Source organism: Bubalus bubalis, chromosome 15 (genome assembly GCF_019923935.1).
Source record: "Bubalus bubalis isolate 160015118507 breed Murrah chromosome 15, NDDB_SH_1, whole genome shotgun sequence".
In the NCBI taxonomy this organism is placed as follows: Eukaryota; Metazoa; Chordata; class Mammalia; order Artiodactyla; family Bovidae; genus Bubalus; species Bubalus bubalis.
Window position 1 is genome coordinate 73,004,643 of NC_059171.1, and position 15,790 is coordinate 73,020,432.

General features: G+C 44.2%; 1 protein-coding gene across 2 annotated transcripts in view; it reads right to left on the reverse strand.

Annotated features, from left to right (window-relative positions):
* Positions 1 to 254: 254 nt before the first annotated feature.
* KCNQ3 (potassium voltage-gated channel subfamily Q member 3) overlaps positions 255 to 15,790 on the reverse strand; it is a 298,401-nt gene continuing 282,865 nt past the window's right edge. The window contains exons 12-15 of one of the 2 annotated variants that reach the window (XM_025265519.3): positions 14,809 to 14,940; positions 13,072 to 13,170; positions 11,208 to 11,292; positions 255 to 9,133 (exon numbers count right to left, since the gene is read on the reverse strand). In XM_025265519.3, coding sequence (XP_025121304.1) covers positions 8,417 to 9,133; positions 11,208 to 11,292; positions 13,072 to 13,170; positions 14,809 to 14,940 — 1,033 coding nt within the window. In that variant the 3' untranslated portion in view covers positions 255 to 8,416. Of the gene's footprint in view, positions 9,134 to 11,207; positions 11,293 to 12,092; positions 12,596 to 13,071; positions 13,171 to 14,808; positions 14,941 to 15,790 lie in introns of those variants that run through there. The other variant, XM_044928845.2, reaches the window with a different exon arrangement.

Consider the following 15,790-nt stretch of genomic DNA (forward strand, 5'->3'; position numbering starts at 1 on the left):
ACTCTCCACTCTCCATGTAAGGCGCCCAGGTTTGATCCCTGGTCAAGGAACTAGATCCTACAAGCTGCAATTAAGAGTTCTCATGCCGCAACTAAATTACCTGAATACTGCAAGGAAGATCGAAGATCCTGTGTGCCGCAATTAAGACCTGGCACAGCCAAATAAATAAATACTAAAAAAAAAAAACCAAACAAAGAACTGTCCTCACGTGTCACTCTGTGTCATTAATGAAGCAAAGAACATTATGCCACATGGTCATTGAAATGTCTATTTATTAATAAGTGGTGCAGTATTTATTTAAGATAGAACATAAAAAATCAGGTAAGAATTGTTTGCATAATATATATGGAAATCAACCTAGTAAAGTTGTTCAAAGATTGGACACAGCCAGAATATAAATTACACATACAGTTTAAAAATTACAGGAAATCATATTATAAAGAGCACTAAAGGCCACTTGTGGAAGAGTTGTGTTCCCGTGTAAGCCAGGATGTGAAGAAAGCCTACTTGTTAGCATGGAGACAAATTCAGGGAGCAAGGCACCAGAATTCTATGCCGTAAAAGGGGGTTAAAGAAAGTACAATCCAAAATCAGATCCAGTGGATTCATGTCGCTGGAAACCTCCATGTGCTCCTCAAAGACTGACATTTTCCATCACTCCTACATTACGAAGAGGAAAAAGTACAAGAAGAGCCATATCGCACTGGAAGCAATGCGGAAAGCATTTGCCTTTGAAATGGGGAAGGATTGACAGGTCTGATGAAGCCGGCCCATCTTTCTAAGGTGATGTTCAAGATGCGTCAGAGCCTACCTCACATCTCTAACAGCAAAGCCCCTGACACCCGACAAGATAGTGGCCCCCAGTCTGGGAACTTGGCCTCCCACCCGGACTCTGAACCCTCAGAGGAACTCTGGAGGGTGAAGCTATCCTCCCCTCCCTTAGAACAGGATTCAGAGGGAAAATAAGAGCCCAATTATCAGATCAGGTTGGCTTCCCCCGGGAACCTTGATCTTTTCATACAGAGAAAGAAAAACTGTTCTGAGCGTTTGGCCTCCCAGAGAGTGTTTCTGAAGACCCAACTGTTTCTGCAGGATTTCAAAGCCCTGGAATAAAGGGGCAGTCTAGAGACAAAAGACCAGAGTCGGGAGGGAGGGACATTTGAACTTGTTTGGTTAAAACAATGAAAGGAGATCCTTGGGGATAAAGAACAAGGGGAACTTGTGGGATTATCTGTAGCCATACCAAACTCCAGGAGCTAGTGGATTCCAACATGAACCAGACAGACAATTTATGTGGCATTCTTTTCTCCCGCCAACAGCTGGACTATAAAACCACTCAAAAGAACAGGGGGGACCACCAAAAAGCAAGGAGAACAGTCAAGGCAAGAATCACTCCTCTCTCTAGAGACCCAACGGGACTGCAATCATTCAACTGGAAAGGTGACAGAGTAGAGGAGGGCAAGGATTTGTGGAAGATCCCAGGGCCTGTCTGAGAGCATTTCCATTGACCTGGGAGACTTGGGATGGGGAGAAACAACGGGCTTTGCAGGTACATGGATTTTGTTGAGGGCTTCTCATTCTCAGCTTCAGCTTGCTCATCTACCATCATAGATGGTAACACTTCTACCATTGGAAATGGTAACACTTCTCCAGCGGGATTGTGATGAGGATTGCAGGAACTCAAGAGAGAGAACTGTGATGTCCCATGCCACCCCAAGTGAGAGATCAGGGCACGTTCCCCTCTCCCCCTTCCCTGACCACAGTCTTGTGGGCAGAGGAAGAGAATAGAATGTTGAAAGAAAACATGCTGTCATTTTGTCTTACTCTGGGATGTCAAATTGTATAGTCCATTTGACAAGTCTAAGAGGAATTACAGATATATTCCTAATCTGTGGGAAAGGCTTTTGATTGCTCAATTATAAGTCAGGTTATTCTTACAAAGAGCCCATTTTTGATTTATTTCTCTCTGAAATTTATTTCAACCCCAGACAGTCTTTAAAAACACTGCGTCACCTATTGCCATCCAAGAGCTTGACCATCTTTCTTTCTATCTCTTAGGAGCTCCTGGTTCTGCCTGATTCAGGAGAAATGAATATCCTGCTACTGGGTTTAATAAGGGCTGTGGGGCAGCCCTGCTGAATTCTGGAAAATCTATCCCAAGCACAGCTTGAGTGGAAATCACTATGGAAATCCTCCTTTGAGCCAACAGAGGCTTGTTCATTTCCTAAAACAATTTTCTAGTTACAGGAACATAAGACATTTGCAGTTAAATCCTGTTTGCTTCTTTGTAGTTTAGGTGAAGACACCAGAATACTAGGTTGTGATATGAACAAGACAGACATTCTGGGCAAAGCAAGAGCAAACAGGCTGTGCCCAGGAGAGACCCAGAGAGCCCCATGCAAAGGGACAACTTTAGCAGAACTGGTGACTTGGGGTCAAATAGTTGCCCAAAGAAATCACATCCCATTTCTTAAACTCGATAATTTTTTTTTTTTCCCGAGGAGAAATCCTGGTAAATGGGTTTATAGATAAGGATGCAGTCTGAGACATGACTCTGAAGCTGAATGGGTCTAAGCGATGCACCAAAGAGATGAACTGGTCTATGCGTGGCAGGACACAGAGGGGATAAAGTGGGAGCGGTCAGGGGAGGGGAAGGGAGGAGGGCTCTTCTTTCCTTTTCTCAACTGCTCACAGCAGCAGTGGTATTTCTATGCCTTTGATGACAGCAGGGTTTTGGAAGAAGGAATGATGTCATCTTTCAAGGCATGGGATCCTCAGTCATATTCAAGACGGGAAGATGTCTCGAACATGTGTCTGCTTTTGCAGTTGCTCCAGTGGACCGGGAAGTTTTCTCTCATCTCCTGGGCTCAAGAGCAATGCTCTCTTCTCACTGGGTATTTTACTCTTAGTTTTTGGTCTCTGACATCTGGTCTAGGAGTTAGGAGATCTGAGTTCCAGATTCTGTGACACAATCACTCATTTAGTCACTGATCAAGTAAATGTGATTTCCTTGGCTCTGAGCCTCTGCTTCCTGATACAAAAAGAGAAGTGGTTTTTCTGGGTAATTGAGGTCTCTTCTCATTCTGAGCATCTAGAAGTCTATGAAATTCTACTTTCCTGCATCTATGATAATAGAGGAAAATACTAGTCACAGTTTCCCTGCAGGCATGCTGGAGCTGAGACTGTTCAAAGCTGAGAACAAAGCCCCCTGGGGAGGGTTTCAGCAAACTTAAACTCTTTCTTGGACGCTGTCCACTCATTTCTAGCATTTGTCTCACAAATATCATGGCACAATTGACTTTCCTTGTTGAAACCACTCGTCTCTTTATATTTAATTATTCCTATTTGACTTTACGGCCTACAAACAGTGTGTTCCAGGGAAATTCCACGACCTGAACACTGGGATCCAACAGTCCTGGTCTCCTCCTTCTGACATTCCTGCTCTTCCTTATTTTGATGGAAAAAGGAAGCATTTTTATTTCTAGAGATGTCCTCATTTAAATGGCAATTGTGAAAGCGCTTGATCTTGTCGTGTACAAATTGGTATTGTATCTTCACCACTGTTTTTTGGAAAAAGATCTTCTAGCGTAAATTTAGAGTTCATGAGTTACACCAAAGACTCAGGCAATGGAGTCCACATATACTGTAAAAAAATGAACATGAATGGTTGTCACCTGGATATGGTAGTCTCTGTACTAAGGGTTTTATCTATATGAATTAGCTCTTTTGAAAATAAAAATTTGCCAGAAAAGCCAAACATGTTTGAATATAACTCAAATTTTCATCCAGGGCATCTCTACATCCTCCCAAGCTCTTGGCATTTTCCACTCCTGTTTCCTAAAGCACTAAATCTATGCAGACAGTAACTGCCTCTGACCTGGGCACTGTGCTACCTGCTACCTGATTTAGGCTCAGGTTTAAATAGTGTAGTATCTGTAACACAAGAACTTTGGGTTGATTTCAATACAAAGAAAGGACTTACAGTCTGTTTAAAAGTTCATCCTGAAACAAACAAGCCTTCAAAGACAAGTGAGGGCAATGGGGCAGATTCCTCAGAGTGCCTGGGGTTCAGAAAGCAAAGACAGTCCTTGTGGTTCTAGGTGCCTTGTGTGTGGATTCTAGGAAAGCCAAGAGCAGTTACTTGGCATCTTCTGGAGGAGGCCTGGGCTGAGAATGGCAGACTGTTCAAAATTCAGTTGACATCTTAGGACACTGGACACGGTTCTTCTCTTGGCCCAGAAGAACCTGGTCTGTAGGTTTCTAGAAGCTTTTCTCTTGAAATAGATGCTGTATATTGGTCCTTACTGTAAGAATCTCTCAGTCAACACAATGAAATGGAACTGCCTCAGTTCCTTGCCTGGGGTCCATTATGGCAGCAATCTGGTGAGGAAGGTTTCTCCAAGAACCTTCTCAGATGCTCTAAACACTCTCCTTCCACAGCTTATCTGGAGCCATAAAGTCCAAAGCATGGAACTTAAAGTCCCCGTAGGACCCATATGGCCTTTCCTGAGCTGATGGGGTCATGACCACTTCGATGCAGTTTTGACTTTCACGTTCTTCCATGTTCAAGCTCTCACTGATTCCAACCTTGGAAGCATTCCTGTCTATATACAATTGTCTGCAGGGATGAAATGAGGTTCTTTCCACTTTTGGTAGACACAGTCTGAAGGGACCTTTAATAATTCAAGGCCACTAGAGTCCTAGATTTTGATATTTTTCTTATCTCTTAATTTCTGGTGCATTGTGCAGTGCCTAGAAGACAGTGGTGCTTAATAAATCTTGGCAATGAACAAACAAATGAGTGTTTTTATCACGCTTATTTGAGTGGCATAGAATTATGACAATGATCTTGGCCAGTTATGAGCAGCTCCTGTTATATTAGCATTAACAATTAATAATGTCTATAGGTAATTATTCTTTCAACTCACAGTGTATTAGGAACTAACTGCCTTGCACAAAATAAGCATTCGATGCATATTGTTGATTAATGAACTCCTTGACTTATAGTATACCTTGGGATCGTCTGGCTCTGTTTTCATGACAATTAGAGCTTTATAACATCAACGCTATATCTAATAAATCTGATCTCTCAGCTTCCAGAACAAACACAGTTAGTAAATAGAACTTTCTCAATTTGATGTTTTTCCCCCCTTTTCCTCTCACAATTAAAAATAAAAATACATCCAGAATTTGCTTGTGTGCTAGTCTTTGATACTCCAAACTCAAAAGTGATCTCAAGTATTTTCTTCTCAGCCAATAGGATCACCTTTAACCTAACATTTGGAAAGTGGATTTATCTAATTGATTTTGATACTACTAAAAGAGGACCTCTTAAAATTTGCATATATCATGTTGTAACATACAGAGATTGAATGCACATGCTGCGCAGTTTCCCTTGAGAAAGTCATACTTAGTTCTTACAATGGAATTAATTTGTCATTATTTCATGAAGTTTGGCTGAACCATTGTAGTTTCTTGGGTAAACTTCAGAACCACTGGTATATCTGAGGTAGAATAATCTCAGATAAACCACTGGTATATGTGAAGTAGAATAATCTTGGTAGAATAATCTCAATTTACCAGTAATCTTGGTAATGGTTATTTACCAATTCTGTTGGATTATTCCAACATTCCGCTTCTTGGTTTGACAAAAAGATGTTTGTGGAAGCACATAATGTTTCTCCCTATAACCTATGTTTAATCCTAGACCCTGAATTTCTACTTCATCAATGACAGCCATGTTGATGATGTTGTCTGTGGGCAGGCAACTTGAATAGGGTTTGGTTTGCATTTCTGGAATTTTTTTTTTTTAAGGGAATAGCAAAGCAGAATGATCCAGAAAATAATTTTTTCTTTTTTTGTTTTCTTAGATGGGAAAGAATAGCTCTTAAGATTCTTATCATTTATTCATTCATGAAGATTAATTTGCCTTCGTCTACCCTGATACTGCATTGGGGCTATTTAATCAACACAAATCCAATCTCTTCCATCCTGGCCTTATGACTCAGCAGGAAAGCTAAATGCCTTCTTATGGTTTGGAACAAAATACAAATTCCAGTCCTTTGTCAGTTACTAAAAGAACCTAAGGAAATCATCTAACTTTGGATCCATGATGACTATTTTTAACATGAGGATGAGAAAGTCTCACTTTTCCAGTTGGGAACTCCATTGAGTTCTTGGAAAATGCCTCTACTTGTACGATACTGAGACCAGTATGTTCTGAAGGGGTATTAATAAGTTAGAAAAATAATTGGCATGTTAGATGGCTCAGTCATTTTTGATGAGAGATTCCAGGAATATCAGAATCAAGAACCAAGCCCTCAGGAAGGAACATAAGGCTTATTGGGTCATGCACTCCAGTGGCACTTGCAGCCATATTACAGGGGCCAGAAGAAGGATCGAATGACCCACGCCCTTTGCCCTTCAAATGGCCAGAAAGTCCAATAGCAAACCTTAGGGGAGGGGGCTTCATGTCTGATGTATGTGCTCATTGTTCTGTATTTCCTACCTGGGACTTCAAGGTCAACACCCATCTATTCATGGGACTCTTCACGTACAACTTCCTTTCTACCATTCACAATGCCAAGGACTTCAGGCTTTGGTTGTAAGTCCTAAAGTCAGGGGCTGACCCTTCATTATCACTGTACTCTGAGCTTTTTACGAGATACCTGTTGACATGTGGTTGAAAGAAACCCACCTCTGAGGAAGAAGCTCCTCTCTCCAATATAGTGCAAAATCCTTGCATTAGGTAATGATGAAGCCGTCAACCTCGTTGACGTCAACTTGCCACAGCCACTCTGGCTCTCGACAACAATGCGAGGGAGAATACTGGTGGGATGCAGACATTCCACGTCAATTGGTTTGATGGTCACCATGGCAACCATCTACAATGGCCTTTAGACGTTAGAAGAGAGTGAGACAGTAACACTGCGGTGGAGTCATTTAGCTAATTAGCCCAAGCCTAACGGAACTCTTTCCCATCAACGTGTTTCAGAGAGCAGCGACATCTCCTAACAGGATGGCTTCTGCTTCATATTGATACTTATACAGGAGGTCAGTGCACTTCAGCTTGTCTGCTTACACTTTAGCTAGTCTTATGGCTACATGTGGTTTCAAATATCTAGAGGGGTCAAACTGGATGGTTCTGGAAATTTTGCCTCTTTGCATGTCAAAAATGTTGTAGTTTCCTGGTACTGATTTTTTTTTTCTGGATCCAGAATGCAAAGCATCAAACACGTTTTGCAATAAAAGCAGACATCCCCCTCCCACTTGGATAAACAGTCTCATGAGTGCTTTCTACACAACACAGGGTACCAGCATCTTGGTCCCACTGTGTAAACTGCAGGGCAGTGTCGGCAGGAGGGGACCAGGGCCTGGAGAGAGCCAGCTGACTGAGCCAGCTCTCCTGGGGGACGATGGGGGCATCCCAGTCATCTCTCTTTACCTGGCCTGCGATTTCTCATTTTTACAAGGAAAGTCCTGGACCAGATAATTTGTGTGCCCTCTTCACTCCAGTTCCTATGTGACTCGGACATCTTGTACGAATGTCACAGGGAGGAATGTGAATTGGAACCTCGTCTTGACGGCCCTGAACTTAACTCCCGCCCCAAGGGGCGCCCCACTGCTGATGCATTTTGTTATCTTTGGCTACGTAAGTTGGGAACTATTTAACGTGCCTGTGTGTGCCTGCTTTCTCCCTGCCTATTCACAACTCATCCGAAAGGTTACACTTGCCACCACCTTTGATAGATGAGGAAACTGGGGCATGAGAGTTGACAACGACAGACCAAGTGAGGTCGCTCTGAGAGCCTTCGGAAGGTTTTCCCAGCTTTTCCTTAATAAAATAATTTCGTAATTCTTAGTTTGGCAGATATGATGCTATCTCATCCCTGCCCTCACATTTTAGCTCAAGAGGCAACCTCCTTGGTACATGATGCTTTTTTGTTGAGGGAACTATTGGCTTGCTGAAGAAAACAACTAATCATTGGAGTGTTTTACACAAAGGGGCGGTGATGTGAGAAGCAACGGAAACGACTTTCTCTGCTTACCAAACCAAAACCCAAAGCAGCCAACCACACAGACACACGGCACGGCTCATCCATAATTTCTCCCTGTACTGGTCCAGTCATGATTCAAAGTAAGAACAGCGGATAAATGTGTATCCTAAAGAGGTTAGCGGTACCATTTTATATAGTGTAAAGTCATGCAAACCATGCTTGAAAGGAAGCGGCTTCACTGTGGTGACCGGGGGACGTAAAAGGCCACGACAAGCCCCCGCCCAGGTGGGGCCACCACGCACATGCATGCGTGTGATGCAGCCCCTGGTGATCTCACGGGGATGTGGCGGGTGTGAGAGCAAGTGAGCTATACAAAGTCTGTCTACATTACAAGGAGGAGTCAGCCCACGACCCCTTTTTTAAGTGGGCTTGCCGGAAGGGGTCCATATCGAATCAGAAATGCCGTCCCCCGTGGATGACAGAGGCAGGGAGCCACTCGGTGTGAAGGGCTCAGTGTCCGTGTCCGTCTCACCCTCGGCCAGGTACCGTTTCTCCCTCATCCAGCTCGATCCCCCGCTCGGGCCAAACGCATAATCGTCTCTGTCCTGGGAGATGCTGAAGCCACTGGGCGAGCGTTCCAGCTCCTCGTGGTTGACCGACATCAGGGACAGGGGCGTGTCGCTGTCCCGGGTGATGCTGCGCCTTTGCCGGGGGGAGACTCGGTCCGAACAGGGGCCGTGCAGTTCCGCCTGGGAGCGGTAGCTTGCTCGGGAGTCGAGAAGTGTCAAGATAGGCAGGACAGTGGGCCTTTCCGCATAGGCGGTCGCGTGACCCTTTCCAGAACTGGGTCCCCCTAGGGGCAGGTTCACGGGGTCGTGGGCAAAAAACCCATAGGGGCCGACTTTGTCGACGGGCACCTGGTGGAAGCTGTAGGGGGCATCGGGGGCGCCAGTTTCAGAATAGTTACAGATGATGGTTTTCAAATCTGCATCCCTGCGGTCCTCTTTCTGCTCGGCCTCGGCGGGCGAGGAGGCCCCCTTGCTCGGGGAGAAGCCGGCGACGTGCACCTGGAGCCGCTCCATGTGCTGCAGATGCATGTCCACCAGGAAATCCAGTTTCTTCCCCATGTCGTGAACCTGGAAAACACAAGGAATTGGGAATTACTGCTTTCTCCGGGCCGGCGGGCACTTGTTATTGGTGGTGAGGAAAAATCATAGCATTTACTTTCCAGAAAGGAAGATGGTTCCTGCCATAAATCATAATCATCATAACAGTTAACTGTTTTGTATCTCTCGATTTTGAGCTTTGTGCATGGATGCGTGCATGTGTGCTCAGTTGTTCAGTCATGTTCAAATCTGTGCCAGGCTCTTCTGTCCAAGGGATTCTCCAGGCAAGGACACTGGAGTGGGTTGCCATTTCCTTCTCCAGGGGATCTTCCTCGCCCAGGGACTGAACCCATGTCTTCTGTGTCTCTTGCATCGGCAGGCAGATTCTTCACCAATGTGCCACCTGTGAAGCCTGCACGGATTTCTGCTAATCTAAAAAAACAGGGTAAGGGCTTTCCAGAAACCTGGGAGCAGAGACATGGTGTGAGGATAAGTTTTACCCAAGGAGAAGGTGGCCTTGCTGTTCCTGTTTGGATCCAGGAGGAGGAGTTCTTGATTTGTAAACATTCCCTTAAAGAAGCATCTATATTGTCCGCGCACATTCCTCCTACCTGGGGACGTAAGCCCCATGGGTACAAGGGCAGTGGTTAGCAAGAATTCTGCTTCTCAGAACTAGAGATGCTCCCTAGGGGCCTTGGAGGCCAGTAGAAGGTATGCTGAGATCAGCTGCATCTACCTGCTCCTACCTACAAAATTGAGAACATATTGAAATCATCATGCGTGTACAAACACAAGCGTACATGCACGTGTGCATGGGATGTCCTTCTCTGACAGTTCACAACTCACCAGGAAGGACTGAAGGCAGGTCTACCATTCCCTCTTATAGTTGACGACACAAAGCATAGAGCAAGGTCATGGCTGAGTTGGTACCCAAGTCTTAATAATAACTAATCCTTCTCTAGCAGTTACTATGCACTTTAAAGTTATTTAATTTTTCATATTAATTTTCTTATTTAACTTATTTAATTTTCATAACAGCCCTATGAGGTGGATACTATTATTCTGTTTTTCAGTTGAGAAAATAGAGGCACAGAGAGATGAAGTAACTCATCAAACATCAGAGTAGGTAAATGGAAGAGCTGAGATGACAAATTAAAATTTAACAGCAGAAAAGGATATTCTTGACATACTAAAAAAGGGTAATTATTCAAATTTTCTCTTACCTCTTCTGCACAGATCCAATTTTGGGTTATGAATAAAATAAAAGGATTGATAGGAATCCTAAAGGAAATTGACGGTGCTATTTATCTAGTGCAGTTGGGTGTATTGTGTGTTTAGTCGCTAAGTCATGTCCAACTCTTTGTGACCCCATGAACTGTAGCCTGCCTTGCCATGGGATTTCCCAGGCAAGGATACTGGACTGGGTTGCCATTTTCTTCTCCAGGGGACCTTCCTGACCCAGGGATCAAACCTAGGCCTCAGGCATTGCAGGCAGATTTTTTTTACCAGGAAGGTGGGCTTCCCAGGTAAAGTTGGCCAAACAATGCTAAAATACAAGCCACTTTACTGAAGAAAAGAGAGGTGGACTTCCTGGGGTGCTGTGACTGAATGGGTTTCTTTCTGCCCTGAATGAACCCCATCCATAGCCTGCCCTCCTCAGGGCCCCTTCACACAGGCCACACACTGACCCAGGTTTTCATGGAAGGAGGATAACAAATGCAGAAAAATACCGAAAATGTGGAGAAGGGCACTAACGTTCCTTAAACACCATGAAGTTCATGATCATAGTAGCTACCATTTGTTGAGCATTTACTATGTGCCAGCTACTATTCTAGGTAATTTACAGGTATCAATTGATTTAATCTTCAAAGCAACCTCATGAGGTGTTAACATCCCCATTATACAGATGAAGAAACTGAGGCTCAGAACAATTCATTCACTTGCAAGTGATCACCCAGCCAGTAAAGTGCTAAATCAATGATTTCATTTCCAGATCCCTTGATGAATGGTAGATACTCAAGTCTGTTATCTCCCTATGAAAAAAAATGACATTTGAAAATAAATTCCACATACTTGTTCTTGGTGGGAGAAAGGAAGGACCTACCTGCCTTTCGACTTTCACAAACTTCCCCATCATGCTTTGGTCTTCAGTTTCTGATGTGGATGGTCTGGCTACATAGGGTTCATTCCTAGGAAAGAGCCCATAATGCTGTAAGATCATGATACCTATTTTTGCTCTGCAAGGTCACTTCAGCTAGGTGGGCCGTGGTCCCTGGGACTATCCTGCTTGTGCTCAGGCTTAGAGTCTGGAAGAGCGCATGGAACTCTGCAGCCCAGGGGCATTGGGAAAGGCCAGCGTTTCCTACCTTCACCAGGGATGTCTCATACTTACCATGTTGACTGTAGGAAAATGTGAAGCTGACTATTACGCTGTTCTTAGGAAGCTCTGTGTCAAGCTTAACTTAATACACCACTTAACTGTGCCCAGAGTGCTTGATTGCTTTAAATTACGTTCCTTGGCCCTTCCGTCTCAGACACTGGTTGACGATGGAGCATGGTTGTCTCATCTCAGGAACCAATATTTCATCTGTTCCATTTAGCTAAGACTGGAAAACAGATGCAAAATCTGGAAAATGATGCCAAAGATGATATTCGTAGGGAACAGGATTGAGACATGCTGCGTTTGCTCCTTGGCCAACCACAGTTCACATCTGCCTAAACTCCAGTTTGTTTCAATATTGTCCTATGTGGAAGAGAACTTTCAGGGAGTCTAGCTACTGCTTGAAACCATTCATGCTTGGTACTTTCTAGGCAATTGTTTTTTCTCTAGGCTACTTACTCCTTCTAGGTCCCTGGCCAGGTTTGGGTAAAACAGTGTTTCTTTCTTTTTTTTTTTTTTTTTCAATCTTTGGCTGTGTTGCACGGCATGTGGGATCTTAGTTCCCTGACCAGGGATCGAACCTGCACCCTCTGCATTGGAAGTGTGACGTGTTAACCACTGGACAGCCAGGGAGGTCCTGGAGCAGTCTTGAATTAAATCAGATGTCAAAAACCAGTGGCCTCTGTGCTGAATCCAGCCTGCCAGTGCTTTCCTTGGCTTGCACAGGGTTTTAAACATTGGAGCCATTCAAAAGTGGAGAATTGCACATCAGATCTGAATATTCAGCTTTTCTTGAGAAACTAGAGTATCTGGAAACAGAGGATCTTCTTTCTTAAAATTAGCAAGAGCAGAACTGAGGTTCTTCAGGGCCCTGTGGTTCACCCCTTGCCAGTCTAGCCCCAGAACTGAAGCCAAGATTAGATGCTCTGTTCGCCCTCCTTACACTCTTCCTTCCTTAATGATAAAGAGCCTTATTATTATACACTGCATGGTATTTCTTACGCCTGCCTCCCTTCACTCATTTATGTTATTGATACTTGCCTTGAAGATACTGGGGAATAAGGAAGTGTAAATGCAGGCAGCGGGCTTTCTAAAGGATCCTGGCTCATCACCTATAAAAGGACAATTTTCAGACAGTTTTTCAGAGAGAGCAGAGCTGCTCTGGGGCCGGACAGCAGACTTCCTTCTCAGTCTCTGGGGCTGATGAAAGTTAAAAAAAAGCCAAAACAGCTGGCCAGGAGGAATGCCTTGGGCTCTGCTAACATGAAGTATTCTTTCAGGTTCCAAAAAAAAAAAAAAAAAACCCCTCACAAGTCTCCTTTTATTTTCTAACTAGGAAACCGTCAGTTGCATTTTCAGCAGCCATACAAAGGAGTGTGGCTGCAAGGCTTTCATTCAGAAACCTCTCAAACGGCCACAGGCTGGAGTAGGCTGCAGGCTCTTTCTCTGCATCTTATTTGGGGGAATGGCAACCTCACCCCCACGGTAAAGGAACCCAGCTGAGACTTGGGCATGGGGATTTGGGCATGGGGATGCGGTGCGGGCTCCAGAACCACACAGCCCATCAGTCAATGCCCCCGGGCCCCACCTGGGAGACTGCTGGGATGGGTAGGTGAAGGCAGCTCCTCTCTGAGACTTCTTATGTTTTGGAGTAGATGGAGGTCCAGGGGTGAAAATCATATCTATTCTGAAAGAGAGCACACAAAGAAGGGGGATTAAATGACAGAGAGCTTTGTATGAAAAGAGAGGAAAGCAATGTATTCTCTTTCTTCTGTTATCAGCTGCGAGTTTGGAAAATAAAAGAGAAGAGCATAAAGAGAAAGACAGAGGAAAGGAGAAAGACTTTCTAATTTAATGCATCATCATTTTTTTTTCTTTTGGCCCAGTGTACCGAGAGCATCTCCCCATCCCAGAGGAGAGAGACAACCGAACCACAGAGACCGGGTGACAGCTGCGTGCTGCTCCTTCTTACAGGAAATGTCAGGTGTGCTGCAGCAGGTCTGGTCTTCCAGCTCTTTCATTCCACCCAAAACCTCTAGTTAGGGAGGTCTTCCTGCTAAGCCCTAGGCTGTGTTTTCAGCTGTGCCCTCTTTTCCCTGCAGCTTGGCAGGCTCCTCCAGCTACTAGAGGGATGAATTCAATAGTAGCTCCTATAGCCCCCCCATCAATGTCACCCTGAGCACAACAGAAGACAAATGCCATCCCCCCACCCGGCACTGAGCTGCGGTGCTCAGTGCTCAATGGAAACAGCCTGGGAGGCTTATCACAAGCCCAGGACTGCGGCACTCAGAAGGAGCCATGCCTCTCTACGTCCTTCTGCAAACCCAACTGGTCCTCCACTGACCCTGTGCATGCGTGCGTGCTAAGTCACTTGAGTTGTGTCCGACTCTTTGCAACCCTATAGACTGTAGCTGGCCTGGGTCCTTTATCCATGGGATTCTCCAGGCAAGAATACTGGAGTGGGTTGCCATGCCCTTCTCCAGGATATATGTACCTATAAGTATATATATATGTACAAGTATGTATATGTTTCTGAGTGTGCTATTAGTAATCATATTATGCATATATATCCACTATAGATCACATAACTTTTTATCTTACTATATAGACTGTAAAAATATCATTTGATGGTGGCCTAACTTTTTAATGAGACCAGGTACCATTCTTTTCTTAATCACTATTTATATAATGGAGGTGTGTTACAGAGGACAGGAGTTTTGTACCCAGATGAATCTGGTTTCACTTCCAGCTTTGCCACCTACTAGCTGGGTAGTTTTGGGCAAGATCATTGTCCTGTAAACCTTGGTCTTCTCATTGGTATATGGCAGCTCTAATGCAAAACCTTAGGGGGTTATAAGGGATTGGAGACATATATGTGAAATGCCCAGGTGATCAACAAAAACAGTGATAATTATTAGCTAGGAATCAATGCTGTTTCACTGTTCACTGTTACAACTAACTCTTGATGAACTTTTAATTGAGTAAAAATTTATATTTGGAACTAGCCAATTAGACTCATTTTAGATAATCTGAATTTTGTTGGCATATACAAAGGATCAGAGTTAGGGACCAGTAAGACACATGCTTTTTCTCTCCCTGAGGCCTGATCAGACTGTTAATCTTAGCTATGTCAATTTCACAGAAATTCTTCCCAGCTCATTTGATCTCGTGTTGGTTGGCCTTGATGTCTCTATTTGATGAGTGTTTTTGTTCTTAACATTTCTCCCCTGCATTGCGGATTCATGGATGCCTTTCGCCCTCAGCTCTGCGGTCTCCCTGGCCGATTCCTCAGCAGCCAGGAGGGCACCACCCTTCCTTGTCTTACCTTGTCTGAAGGTACTTGATTCGGGAAAGCATGTCAAGATGCCCTGCAGAATACTGTTCAATCACGTCCTTCACGTCATAAGGCCTCAAAGTCTCCTTGAACTTTTTTTTATAGAGACGAAATTGTAGAATTCTGCCAGGCAAAGTAGAGACATTTGTGCATCAGGAGTGGAGAGTGAAGGAACTTATGATACAAGATGAACAAATTCTGGGGTGGGGTGGGGGGTGGTGGTGGGAATAAAAGAACCAAAAAGACAAGACTTGATGAGAAGTCCCAGCTCCTGGTCCTGGTTCCACCTCTTGGAACCACACTGAGTTAGGCTGGCTGGTGTCTCTTCTTCATGACTATCCCTTTCACTCATATGAATAAGAAATTCGGATGTATTTTGATATTTGGCAAAACTAATACAATTATGTAAAATTTAAAAATAAAATAAAAAAAAAAAAAAAGAAATTCACAGTGACAATAAAAGCTAATATTTATTACACATTGGGCTTCCCTGGTGGCTCAGATGATAAAGAATCTGCCTGCAGTACATGGGACCTGGATTTGATTCTTGGGTCCGGAAGATCCCCTGGAGAAAGGAATGGCAACCCACTCCAATATTTTTGCCTGGAGAATCCCATGGATAGAGGAGCCTGATGGGCTACAGTCTACAGAGTCTCAAAGAGTCTGACATGACTGAGCAACTAACACTTTCACCTTTCACTACATGCCAGACACTGGGCTAAATTCATTTTTAATAATTTGCTAATAAATCAATTAACAGATGATGGAACTGTGGCCGAGGGAGCTTCAGCCTCTTCCCAGGGCCATCTTGCTGATAATGTCAGAGTTTCCCTGAAACCCAGGGTTGTATGGGGACAAGGCTCATGGTCCTAACAGCTGCATCACACTGCTTCCTATTTGAGGAAAGCTGACATATCTCTTCCTCAATAGCCTCCTTAATCCTCTGGCTTATGAGCTCCTGGAAGAGAAAAGC